A 13,096-nucleotide genomic window follows, 5' to 3' on the forward strand; every position below is an offset into this window, starting at 1 on the left:
CTGCCTGTTTAAATCCTTTCAGTGGCTTTCCAACTGCTCTTAGGATGACACCCAAACTTTTTAAGATGCTCACAGTAAGGGTGGCCATGTTAATTTATCATCTAAAGAAGGAAACAAAAGAATGAGAAGGAGGCTATTAATAATCATGCTGGGACCACAGGCACAAACCAGACTTCCTGGGCAAACCAGGACATATATGCCCCCCCCCACCGCCCCCTGCCACTCAAAGGATCCCCTGTCTAGCTCTGAACTCCCGCCCCCTCCCCTCTGCCACAAGCTACTGCTCAACCACACTGAACTTATTTTGTGTCTTCAAACTTGACAAGTTACTTGATGGGATTTCATACACTATTCACCTTATTTAAAACATCGGTTTTCACATCCCCCCTCCCGCCCCCGACTCATCTCTCACTCCTTTTCCTTTTTTTGGTGACCTCGAAGCCAATCTTCAGGGCTCAACTTCTATGTCACTTCCTCTGCAAAGTTCTCTTGAGCCCCCTCCCCACTTCCCAAATTTAGATTTACCACCCCTCTCCTCTGTGTTCCACAGTATTTCTATGCATCCTTTTACCCAACATTCCTCCTGTCAGCTGCATTAGCCTTCATGTACCTTCTGCAAGTTCTATCTACAGGGCTTGGCACAGAGTAGGCATGGGACATTTGAGAACGAATGAATGAAGATCTGACTCTGGCAACATTATAAATAATCAGAGAAAGTTTTAAAACTTTTCAAAAAAGAGCTGGCAAATCTGTAGGACACACATAGTATCCTTCTCATAGTGGCTATATATTTGGTTGTATACATCCGCGTCTGTTTATAAACATCATTATTGCTTTGGAGGTACACCTCAGGCTTCTTTTCACTACTGTGCACTAAGTATTTTAAATGGGACAGCCATCTTTAGCAAATAATTATTTCTCTTAACCACTAAAAAATTAAAAACAGTATTCAAATTAACATCTGGGAGTTACATTTTTCATATTTAAAACTGTCAGTTCAACTTATAATTCAGGGACACCTGTCATATTCTACTGTACCTTGCTTCTGCTTTGAAAAAAAGACAAGGAAATATTTTAGTTTACTAAACGACTTCTTACAGTAATTACCTATAAAAAGTGAAATTCAAATTGATGGTAGTTAATATAAATGATTTCAAAGAAATCAATGTTAAATGTTAGGTCAAAATGGGACGGAAGATTTTTTCCCAAGACTGGCTAACTAGAAATTGTCATTGTCAATCGTGACATCATGTGTCTGCAATCTTACCCACTTCCTACACATAACTTCCTGAAAATACACCTTTCAGTCTGACTTCCCACCCATTCTTTTACCACATGGCTATATAATTACAAAAAGTTTTAAAAGTCTTCATCTAAAATATTTTCACCATAACAAAGTTTCAATATCCAATTATAAGGCTGTAGCCAATGGTGCTGAATACCATCTAAAATCATACCTGCCTCTCAAGGCAAATACCAGTTTCCATCCAGTATAATATTTTATTAACTATTCCATTCCAAACGCTCTTGAATATCAAATCATGTTGTTGGTTTTTGTCAGAAACATTCTTCTTTGATTTCTAATACTCAAACCAAGATAACACTCTCAAGTAGGAGTTTAACAAGCCTTCCATTGCTAACCTCACCATTTTCTGGTTCAATATTAAATTCTCATGTGTACTCTGAGACCAAATGAAGACCTTTTCAGAAAATTCTCTACCTATGAATCTCTTACTCTGAGCTCTTCACCTTTCTGAACACTGTGTCTTTAATTTCCTGATTCTTTCAGAACTAAAATTCAATCTCCTCTGTACCAGTACAAGTCAATGACTCCAAATTACTAATCAGGGTCCATTTATTTTTAACAATATGTTCATGTATTTATTTTACTTACAGGGATTAGGAATTATGGCTTGTGCATGTTTTCACTTCATCTTTTATTTAATACTATCTTTTTTGACTACCAATTTAAGACCATTATAGCACAGTTCCACAGGAGATTTTTCAAGGAAGGCAAAAACCAATTTTGGTATCTATGCAGAAATATTCATTTGACAGCCTACGTATGCTTAATAGAAACTATCGAAAGATAAACAATAGACAGATAATAGAAATTGTCATTCTCATCACATTGTCCATACGTAATTTTCACTCATGGAAAAATACTTCACATGTAATTGCAGGAGTATCAAGTCCAAAATGTACACGTTATGGGATTTAGTGCATTAATGACCTTCGAATTAACAGGAAGATTTTTAAATGGCTTCTGTTGACCAACCACCCTTGAAGGAAAGATAACTGATACGGCTGGAAAGAAAATCACAGGGAAGGGGTGAAATACGTAAAGGAGATTCAGAGGTACGATCTTCCAGTTATAAACTAATAAGATGCAGGAATGTCGTAGACCACAGGGGGAATGCAGTCAATAATAATGTAGCAATTTTGTATCATGACAGATGGTAGCTAGACCAATTACAGTGACCATTTTATAATGTATATAAATATCAGAACATGATGTTGTACACCTAAAACTAATGCAATATTGTTATGTCAATTATTCTTCAATTAAAAAATGGTAGGGAGAACTGAAATCTGCCTACCAATATTTTCCTAATATTTTATACTGGAAAACTGCTCTGCTCTGTAAGATGGTAGCATATATTAAAACATGAATCAGGGGGGAGAGAGAGAGGAGATGGGGACGACGGGGAAGGGAGGGAAGAGGAAAGCGAAAATGATCCTATAGGAAAATAGACATTGTTGTCAAATATACCGGAATACCATCAAGTAGCCAAGTAAAATGAACCTGAACAAAACCACTAATAGGCTCTGTATTCGGTACTCTTACCTTCATTTAATGAGAAATTGACCTTGAAGTGACATTACATTCACCAACTTAAACCCTGAGCTTCCCAATTAAAGTATTTTGTAGTTGGTCACATTATCATCAAAAGCTCAACTCTTTGTCCTTAATGGAATTTAGATTATTAAAATGCTGGGCACCATTTGAAAAGATATTTACTGAAAATTGACGCTCGAAACAAAATTCATCTGAAGTCTCAGAAAGTGGCTCTTCTGGAAGATATTTATTACATGTCCTCACCTTCACATTGGGTTTTGACAGCAGTTTCAACAGCTCTCTGATCTCACTGTTTAATGGCTTGTTCTGAAGCTCTTCGGCCAGCTGCAAGGGAGATCACATGGACAGAGAGAGCATTTAGTAAGAGCACTGTGTAGCTCCATGTGTGACAAATGAGAATCTATCTTGCCACTTTCCAGTGATTAAGGAAAAGTCAGCATGAAAGAAAACAGACGATCAATCACTGCTCCTCTTTTTAGGCCCTTGGTAGCCCAGGTCCCAGCCCGGGATCTTGGCTGAGAGTATAACTAAAAAAAATCCTATCAGCCAGATCACCTTCTGATTTATTGCAATGAGGGCAAATCCCAGCACTTCATCTTAAGGAATGGTCTTTTGCATGCAAACAAAGGACCACTTGTAAAAAGGACTGGATCAGGCTTTGACACGATTTTTTAAAAGAGAGAGAAAGGAAGAAAAAGAAAAAAATGAAAAAAAAAGGTTCTGAATGAGGTGGTGAAACCCACAGGGTTTCCAAAAACCCACAGTAGCTTGCTGTTTAGAGCTGAAGTGAAAAAGAACTAGAATGTCTCTAATAGAGCAAATGGTCTGAAACTTTTATTATGTTTACCTACACAGACTAAGAAGTCCATTAAATGGGAACCAGGCTAATCATAAAATGACTTACAATAGGTTGACAAGTACTCTGGTACCAAAAATGCTGACTGTATTCTACTATAATGATCCAGAATGCCCGTAGATGATTCTAGCTAAAGAAAGGGTTAGAACGTTGAACCTGTCTCATGTTCTTCATTTAGAGATGTTCCTATCAACATTCTGTTCCATTTCAGGTATGGTAAGGATCATGTATTTTCGAAAGAAGAAAAGCAAGAACAAATAGAAAAAAAAAATTACAGGGGTGCTGGGGTGGCTCAGTTGGTTAAGTATCTGACTTCTGATTTCGGCTCAAGTCACAATCTCATGGTTTGCGAGGTTGGAGCCCTGCATCGGGCTCTGCACGGACAGAGCAGAGCCTGCTTGAGATTCTCTCTCTCTCTCCCTCTACCCCTCCCTCTCTCTCTTAAATAAACATTAAAAGAAAGAAATTTAAAAAAAGAAAAAAAAATTGTGAAATACTCAGTAAAGAATTCAAAATATGTACATATATTTTCATTTAAAAACCGTTCTTAAGATATTGCATGAAATTTCTTTTTGTTTCCACCAAGGTTTTTAAAAAGAGCTGTTCTTATCTCTGGAAAAGGACTTTTCTCTAAAAGAAGGGCATAATATAAATTATACACAAAAAATAAAATCTGATAAAATTGATAAATTCACTGGTTACATTTCAAAAAGTGATTTTACTTTTCCAAGGTAACATTTTTGTCAAGTTAAAATAATTCTTAGAAATAATCGCTAACTTACAAAAAGGCATAAAAGGCTCTTTGCATGCCTTAGTCACTTTTTTAAAATTTAAATATATTGCTGGGATGAATTAGAAAATGCTACATTTTACTGTATAAGTCTCTAATTTTTTTTAGAAGCAATACTGTAATATGATTGGGCCTCAATCACATTGGATATCAACAAATATTTCCCCAAACCCTCAAGAGTCAATGTCTTTAAGGTGCTTTTTAAGACTTTCTCAAGTGGCAACTACAGCTCACAGCTGTAGAATTCTATCTACACCTTCACTTCAAAAATTTTGGTTCTACGATGCACAGGAGTGAGTCGCCTCATAAAACACATACACTGAAACATCCCGATAATTTGTAATCTCTGGATAAACCTGGAAGGGAGCCTGGGGACTCACCAGGCGGCAAACATCTGAGAGATTTATTACATATGCTTTATTATCTAAATTAGGAGATAAAATATATATAAGAAAATCAACCTCGGAAGGTGGTTGGTTTTCTTAAATTATACTTATGGCCCTGATATTTTACTCAAGTGAACTACTGCTTGTTTTATCACAACAAAGTAAAAAGTTTAAAAGGCAACAGGTAAGTTAACAGGACATCACTAAAACGAGCCTTCACATGCAACCGATTTCTTGTGCAGCTTTGGTGTCTTATAGTTTATCCAGGTGCGCTCTCAATTCATCCGAGTTTGAAAGTTAACAGTAAGAAACAGCAAGTTAGCTCCCTCCCCCAGATCGAAAATAAAATTATAGCCACAGGAAATTAACTACTCCATCAATGCCAACTGCTTCTAAAATTTATTTTTTGGTTATGAAGGTAATTTGGAAAGGTCTAATATCCATAAATCATAACTATGCTTTATAATCCATTTTAAAAACAATCCTGTCTTTTTATGTATTTCATATGCCTCATTCCTATACGAGTATCTGTCATTTTTTTAGCACTGTCAGCAATAGACATATCTCATTTGTCTTTATTTCTCCAAAGCATTCCTCCTGCCTGTGACTTTTCTCAGAACGCTAATAGCTGACAGCTTCTCTCTCCCCGGAGAGTTCGAGCCTAAAATTTCTGTTACGTAGTTACCAAGGCAGAACAAGATGGTATCTCCAATGCAAAATTTTTAGAGCAGGAGGGTGAATGAAAATCAGCATAATATCAGCATAAGCTCTGTGATGACAGGACTTTTGGAAACGTTTGCAGCTTCTTCTGGTTTTCGCTCATTGGATCACACGCGTCTGTCTGCACTGGGATGAGCTCTGTCCCGGCCAGGCCCGAGGGAGCCATGTCCCAGGGAGCTCAGGAAGGCACACTTACATCATCGGCCAAGACCGCTGCGCCGTGGAGGATGGGCACGGGGTTCTGCTTCTCATAGTAGTGGAGTTTTTCATGAATCTGGAAGAAAAACAAGTGAGTATAAGTTCACCTGCTGGCAAACAGGAAGATACTGTAAGATTTTTATCTCCGCCAAGAAAACTGATCCGCTCGACTCTCTAAACAAAAACTGTATGTTTCGATAAACCTAGAGATGACAGGTATGTGGGCATCATTCATCTCTGGTCCAGTGTTTCTAACATGAGGTCAAATGGGGGAAAAATCGTTATCAAATAGGACTCACAGAAAAGCTAAACCTTAGTTTTTCCCCCGAATAATTGTTAGTTTTATAAAATCTGTAATTTCTAAAACATATTGCTTCAATACCTTAAGTATTGGTTGTAATTTATATTCCTGCTAAAAACATAAATTATGATTAAAGCAAAGTGATAAGCTGGCAGCTACATCCTGCCAGGCTGGTTTGTGATAACCACGAAGAGCGAGGGGGCTGGCACTGTGTGGGCCAGTGGTCAGCACTCTGGGAACGCCTTTCTGAGCATGCTGTTCCTTTGAGTCTTTTTCCCCCCCAATTGTCAGCGTCTCCCCCCCCCCAGGGTCAAACTTCTAAGAAACAAAGAGAGTTCTCATAGCTAGAGAGACACGTCTCGTAACTATTAAGCTTAAATAATTTTCTGTACTGTAAAACCAGTAAAATTATATTGTTAAACAATAAATAGTTTGGTCCTTCATTTCCCATCATTACCCAAGATACACAAAGCCCAGAAGATAGTTTAGTGCATTATAAGACAGCGTTCTGTAAAAAAAAAACCAAAAAACAAAAAACGAAAAAACCCGAGTATTATCAAGAGATGAAAGATGCTTTGACAAACGCAAAGCATTTGATTGATTTCAGTTTGATCGATTTCAGCTCATACAGAGGTGCCCTTAAAATGTTATACTTGAAAACTTACTTGAGCCTCGACTTATTCATTTACACTTGAAGAAATTGCCCCTCACTATATATAAAAAACAGTTGCACTTCAGAATTTCCCATTTTTAATAGGTATCAAGTAATACACTCTTAGGTATCCAGTAATATACTCTTTAATTATACTGAAAGCTAACCAAACTCTCTTGTAAAATGTCTGGAAGATAGATTTTATTTTGATTAGCCAGATGCTACTGCTAAGAGAGGATTCTATTACCTTTTTGGCAAGCTGGTCCACAATGCAAAGTATCAGGGAAAGAATTTTGACACTTATGATATTACCAGTGATCAGGACCACAGTTTTGCTTAAAATACTGGAACATTTAAATATTAATCACGGTAGGGTAATAAACAAGTTATTGTATTAAGACTACAAGCTATAGAAGGAGCAAGATTTGATGTGAGAAACTATTACAGTATGATCGAAAACAAAACCGTCCCACCTAAGAGCTAAATTAATTTTGCTTAAGTCGGTATCAAAAATTCAGTCACCTCAACAAATACTATCATAGAATGCTGAACCTACCCTCCTCGGAAGACTCGCCTAGCTTTATTGCAACTACTTGTTTAAATGTCTGTTTCCCTGTAATAATAAATACAGAGGCTCATAGTTACTAGGGACTTACCGTGTGTCTGTATTCCCTATAGAACAGTGATCAGTACTATCAGTAATACAGTCTTCAGGGAGTTCAGTATTTTAATTCCTTAACCCTCACAAGAATAGTAAGAGGCAGAATGCAACAGCATCCCATTTTACAGATGAGCAGATACACAGGAGTTAAGCAATGTGCTGTGGTTCCACAGAGAAGCAGCTGAGCTGGGACTTAAAGGTCAGGCCACCTGGCTTAGTGTCCGAGCTCTTCACTGCTCCAGAAGGCTGCCTCTCAGACTAACATTCCTCTGCCTTCCTCACGGACCTCGTTCACTGCTGGCTGAACAGGACAGAGAGGAGGCTGGGCAGATACGTGACAAATAATAATGGCTGTTTCCAATGACCACAGGATGGTCCCTTGGCACCCCTCCCCTTATTTTTTCTTTCCAACATTTCTTCGGTTTTCCAGATTAATTTATATTGATACACTACTGTAATCACAGCCTGAAATTACATGCTCCAAATAAATGTATTGTTTCTCCACTTACTTTGCTGCTTCTGAGTGTCTTTTAAAACCTGTGAGCCCCTCTCTCCACATCACCTTCTGTAGATCTTCAGCCAAGTGATATGAAAACCTGCCCCCACCCTATGACTTTGTATTCTATCAAGAATTTTCAAATGTTCTCCTACAGTTTCTTTTTTGTGTTTTTTTCCTCCTAGAATTTCTAACTGCCGGTAACCCTATGTTGATACATGTTTCACTTCAGGACAGAATTTTAAAAATTAAGTTGGCAGGAAAGTAAAAATTATTCTAAGTAGTTCTAAGTTGTCCATTGTTTCCCAAATAATTCACTTTTATTGGTATTTATAATATCCAGGAAGAAAATGAAAAACAAAAATGAGTTTTAAATACTAATATAATAAACAGGTAAGACGTATAAACTTCACCCCAAGGTTATTCAACAGAACTCTCTGTGATATTGAAAACATTCTGGGGGCGCCTAGATGGCTCAGTCAGTTAAGCATCCGATTCTTGATCTCAGCTCAAGGTTGTGAGTTCAAGTTCTGAGTTGGCCTCCACGATGGGCATGGGGCCTACTTAAAATTAAAAAAAAAAAACGTTCTGTACCTGCTTGCCCAACATGGTTAGTCACCGGCCACATGTGGCTAGTGAGCACTTGTCCTGTGGCTAGTTTACTTAAGGAACTGAATTTTTTATCTTATGTAATTTTTATTAATTTAAATTTAAATGCCCACATGAGGCTAGTGGCTTTCATACTGAATGATATGGCACAGCTTTATGTTAAATGCTCTGTAATTCACCTTTACACACCAGAAAAATTCACTCTGATATAGTTTAGTCAATTTCCCTGAGTGCTAACATTCTGGAATCCAACAGACAAACAGAACCGCAGACACAGCATCTAATTACTAAATATCATGTATTGCCAAACCTACAAAATCTCATTTATTTTAACTTAAACACTTCCCTGTGCAGACTCAGCCATGCAATAAAAGCATACTTCGTTTCTGTCCTCTGAACAACAAGAAGAGAGCAAAAGTGGAAGGAGTTGCAGAAAGAAAAGAGTCAGGAGTAAAAAAGACTGGCGAAAAGGGGAGACTGGTTAGTTTCATACAATAGCAAAACAGGCAATTATTCAAAAGTAAGCTCCTAAAAAATGGCATGCTAAAATATTTAAAATACACTATTAAGAAAAAAGGACGTTTTAAAACGGAGACATTTATGCTCCACTAAATAGTGATTATGCACATGGCCGAAAGGGTTCGTCTTCTGTAATTATACTTACATCAGAAAAAGTCAGTTAAAATAAAAACCATTTCTACATGTAACCAATTCTTATAGGAAAGCTGTAATTACCTTCATTTACACACATCTTGAAAATAAATGTTTAATTTTTGTAAGAGAATCTGGTGCCAATAATATAATTTTTGTACACAGAGATGGTTTTAAATGAAGCTTCAATAGCGAATGTATAAAATAAATCTTGACTAATCTCAACACAATTATTTGTTTGAAACGTCTCAGTGACGTGTAGAGGTAAACGGAAGAACCCAATCATGGTTGCCCGAATGGTATTAAATAAACCAAAGCTGTAAAAATCCATTTCCTGCCTTCTATTATGAATATTAAAAAGCAGTGAAAACACCCGCTCAGTAGTTGGATTCTCTATGTTAACAGCAAGCAGCCAAACCAGAATTAGCACTGCACACACCCCACCCCCCACCCAGCTACCTCATGTATTTAGAACACGGAGAAGAGAGAGTTCTGAGTATTAGAAGAGCCATGGGACACAATGCCAGCCAGGAGGAGCTGGGAATGACAGAACCATGTTGTGTAGGGTTTAAAATAAATAAATAAAAATATTCTACTAATGGCGAGGATCCTCTTTTAAAAAATAATAATCTTTCTCCAAAAAAAAACCCATTTTATCAGGAAAGAGGAAATTTAAAGCTGGAAAAACATCAACAGAACAGAGGCAACAGTGCTCAACTGTATGTCCTTCTTTCCAATTTTATAGCACTACTCTCTCTTTTGGCGAATTTTCTTGGCCAATAGCTCCAAAAAAATAAAATTATTAAAACTGATGAGGGGCAATGCTTTGTTCCCTGTCTTTAATATGCGATGAATTCTGGCTTTCCACTGCCATAGATCCATAGTATCATGTGAAATTAATACCCATGCAAGAGTTATATTATTATTATTATTATTTTAATGAATGTTCATGGCACATGGGTAGCTCAGTCAGTTAAGCATAGGATTGGGTCATGATCTCAGGGTCGTGAGATGGAGCCCCTCGTTGGGCTCGGTGCTGGGTGCAGAGCCTGCGTGGGATCCTCTCTCTTCCTTTCTCTCTGCAGCCTCGCCTATCCCCCCTCTGAAAATAAATAAACTTTAAGATATATATATATGAAAAAATTTAATGTTCAATCTCACAAAATGTTTTCCATTAGATACAACCATACTGTTTCTCCTGTTTGACAAGGTAATATGGGAATTCTATTCATAGATTTCAAACTACTACTCATCCTGGCATTCCCACGGTGAACCTTGCTCGATTAGGGTATATTGATCTTTTAATGTGCTGTGGAATCCACTGGCTAATATTTTATTTAGACTTTCTCCATCAATATTCTTGACTGAGGCTGTGTTATTTTTTTTCCCCATTGGTCCTGTCTTCTTAGGTCTTGATAACAATATTCTACTAACTTCATTTTTTTTAAACTATGGAAGCTTCTATCTTTTTATATGGGCTGAAAACATCTCAATACTACTGGAGTGATCTCTTCTTGAAATATTTTACTGCATTCCCCTGAGAAACTAGCTGGATCTGACATATTTTGGAGGGTAGCTTTATCCCTCAACTTTATTTCTTCTGGGTGGCTTCAGGCAATTTCTCCATGTAGGTTTTTCTATCTTTTCTATTGTCAGTTGTGGCAAATACTATCTCCTAGAAAAATTATTTGGTTTTTTTCCTGGTCTTAAAAAATACCATCTCCCAGAATATTATTCATTTTCTCTTTGAATCCACGGAAGCAAAATAGCCTCTTGCAAGTCTTTGAATTTCCTCTATTACACATTTTCTTTAGCACCATTTCTTAGTTTCTGTATCCATGCTTTCTCTATTTCTACCCTTTATCCCTCCGTTAGTAAACAAACATTGATTTCACTGTATTTTCAAAGAACTACCTTTTAGATTAGCTTTACTGTTTTTGTTTTCTAGTATTTTTCTGTTTTCATCTTAGTTCATTCCTTCTTTCTGTAATCCAGCCCTTCGTAACCCTTCAGTCATAACACTTCATCGCACAAATTATAAGAAAACGAAAGAAAAGGCAAACTACCCTAACTGGAGTTTCGTTCATTCACAAAACATTGACTAAGGCAAGCACCCATTCTAGGAGAAAGATTCTCAGTATGGGAAAAAAAAAATATATGGCAAGAGTGTACGTCACTTAAACTTGTCTATTTAGAAAGGTAATAGCCTGGGAAAGATGAGGACACAGACCACAGAAAGGGAAAACTTCAGTTGACCTATTCAAGCAAGTGAGAATAGTATTTGCCCCTGTTTCATTCACTGCCCATTAGCTGGGCAGCTGAGATCATTTGTTTTGTTTCTTAAATCCCACATATGAGTGAAATCATGGGGTTTTTGTCTTTCTCTGACTGACTTCTTTCACTTAGCCTAATAACTCTCTAGCTCCATCCAAGTCATTGCAAGTGGCAAGATGTCATTATTTTTAGGACTGGCTGATATGCCATTGTATATATACACCACACCTTCCCATTCTTTAACTTCTAAAATGTTTGAAATGTTTTAATTATTAATGTTCCATTTTAAACACGTTAAACGTTTTTTGAAAATAAAGCAAATATATTTCACTGCATACCCAGCATCAAAATTAAAGCGCTATTAGCCTGGCATATTTGCTTCAAATATCTCTTAAAGTAATTCATAAGAGATTAGGCTAGGGACCCGCCCTTCTGTCCCCTCCTCTTTCCTCCCTGCCAAGAAAACGAAACATTATGTTGACACTGACAGATATATTCCCATATGCATTTTCATCTTTTTAAACATATATATATTGATAAACATCATAAGCTTCCTTTTTTTTTTATTTTTACTTAAGTTCTAGTTAACATATAGTGTAACACTGGTTTCAGGAGTAGAATTTAGTGATTCATCACTTCCATATACAGCCAGCGCTCATCAAAGCTATTTTTGTACATAAATGGCACTGTTTCCTCAACAACTGGATTTTTCATTCGATACGACATTGAGATATCTAGCTTGATACACGTAGATGTCGTTCATCCATTTTAACAGCTCGATGATATTCTGTCATACTAATTAACGGTAGTTTACATGGGACATCCGGGTGGCGTAGTTGGTTAAGCATCCAACTTCGGCTCAGGTCATGATCTCACAGTTCATGAGTTCCAGCCCCACAACGGGCTCTGTGCTGACAGCTCAGAGTCTGGAACCTGCTTTGTATTCTCTGTCTCCCTCTCTCTCTGCCCCTCCCCTGCTTGTGCTCTTTCTCTCTCTCAAAACTAAACATTAAAAACAAAAACAAAAAAAAAGTAGTTTCCCTATCTTTTTTTTTTTTTTTTAAACTGAGAACACGGTGGTTGTTTCTGCTCTTTGTTATTGAATGCCTTTTCACACCACTCCTCCCTGCACTGTGGGAGATGCCTAACAGTCGTCAAGTGTTTCCTGAGTGCCCAGACCCTTGCCAACACTTGGTGTTACCAGACATCTTGCTAATCAAATGGATAGGAAATGGAATCTCCCTACGGCTTTAATGTCTATCTTCTCCAATTTCCGAGTTCTGTTTTCACAGTAGTTTCAGAGGCAGAGACAGCTGCTCCCAACATAAACTGTCCTCTTCCACAGCCATTGAAGAACTGTAGCTAGACAGCCGCTGCCTAGTGAAGCCACATTTCCTGTCATGTCCACCCTCCACCCCTCCCCCTACAGCTCAGCTGTCAAGCACGACAGGGAAGTTCTAAGTGCCACTTCCAGGCTGAGGCTTTTAAGAAATTGGGATGCTTCCTCCATACTCTCCCCCTCCCCCAGCTGCCTGCAGACTATGACAAGGCCTTAAATGACAGCAAAGCCACCAGATGGAAGCATCTGGGTCCCCAAAAGACCTTACAGAGGACAGTGACACCTCAATCTGACGTATCCCTC

At 37.7% G+C, this 13,096-nt stretch overlaps 1 protein-coding gene across 4 annotated transcripts in view; it reads right to left on the reverse strand.

The window, feature by feature from the left end:
• Window positions 1-13,096, reverse strand: part of MPP7 (MAGUK p55 scaffold protein 7) — a 290,238-nt gene that overhangs the window by 113,659 nt on the left and 163,483 nt on the right. For 3 of the 4 annotated variants that reach the window (XM_027073705.2, XM_053225440.1, XM_053225439.1), the window contains exons 4-5: window positions 5,809-5,886; window positions 3,104-3,184 (exon numbers count right to left, since the gene is read on the reverse strand). The exons of the other annotated variant lie outside the window; for it this stretch is intronic. In XM_027073705.2, the coding sequence (XP_026929506.1) occupies window positions 3,104-3,184; window positions 5,809-5,886 (159 nt within the window). The remainder of the gene's footprint in view (window positions 1-3,103; window positions 3,185-5,808; window positions 5,887-13,096) is intronic. 4 annotated transcript variants of the gene reach the window in all.

Source organism: Acinonyx jubatus, chromosome B4, assembly GCF_027475565.1.
Source record: "Acinonyx jubatus isolate Ajub_Pintada_27869175 chromosome B4, VMU_Ajub_asm_v1.0, whole genome shotgun sequence".
Lineage (NCBI taxonomy): Eukaryota > Metazoa > Chordata > Mammalia > Carnivora > Felidae > Acinonyx > Acinonyx jubatus.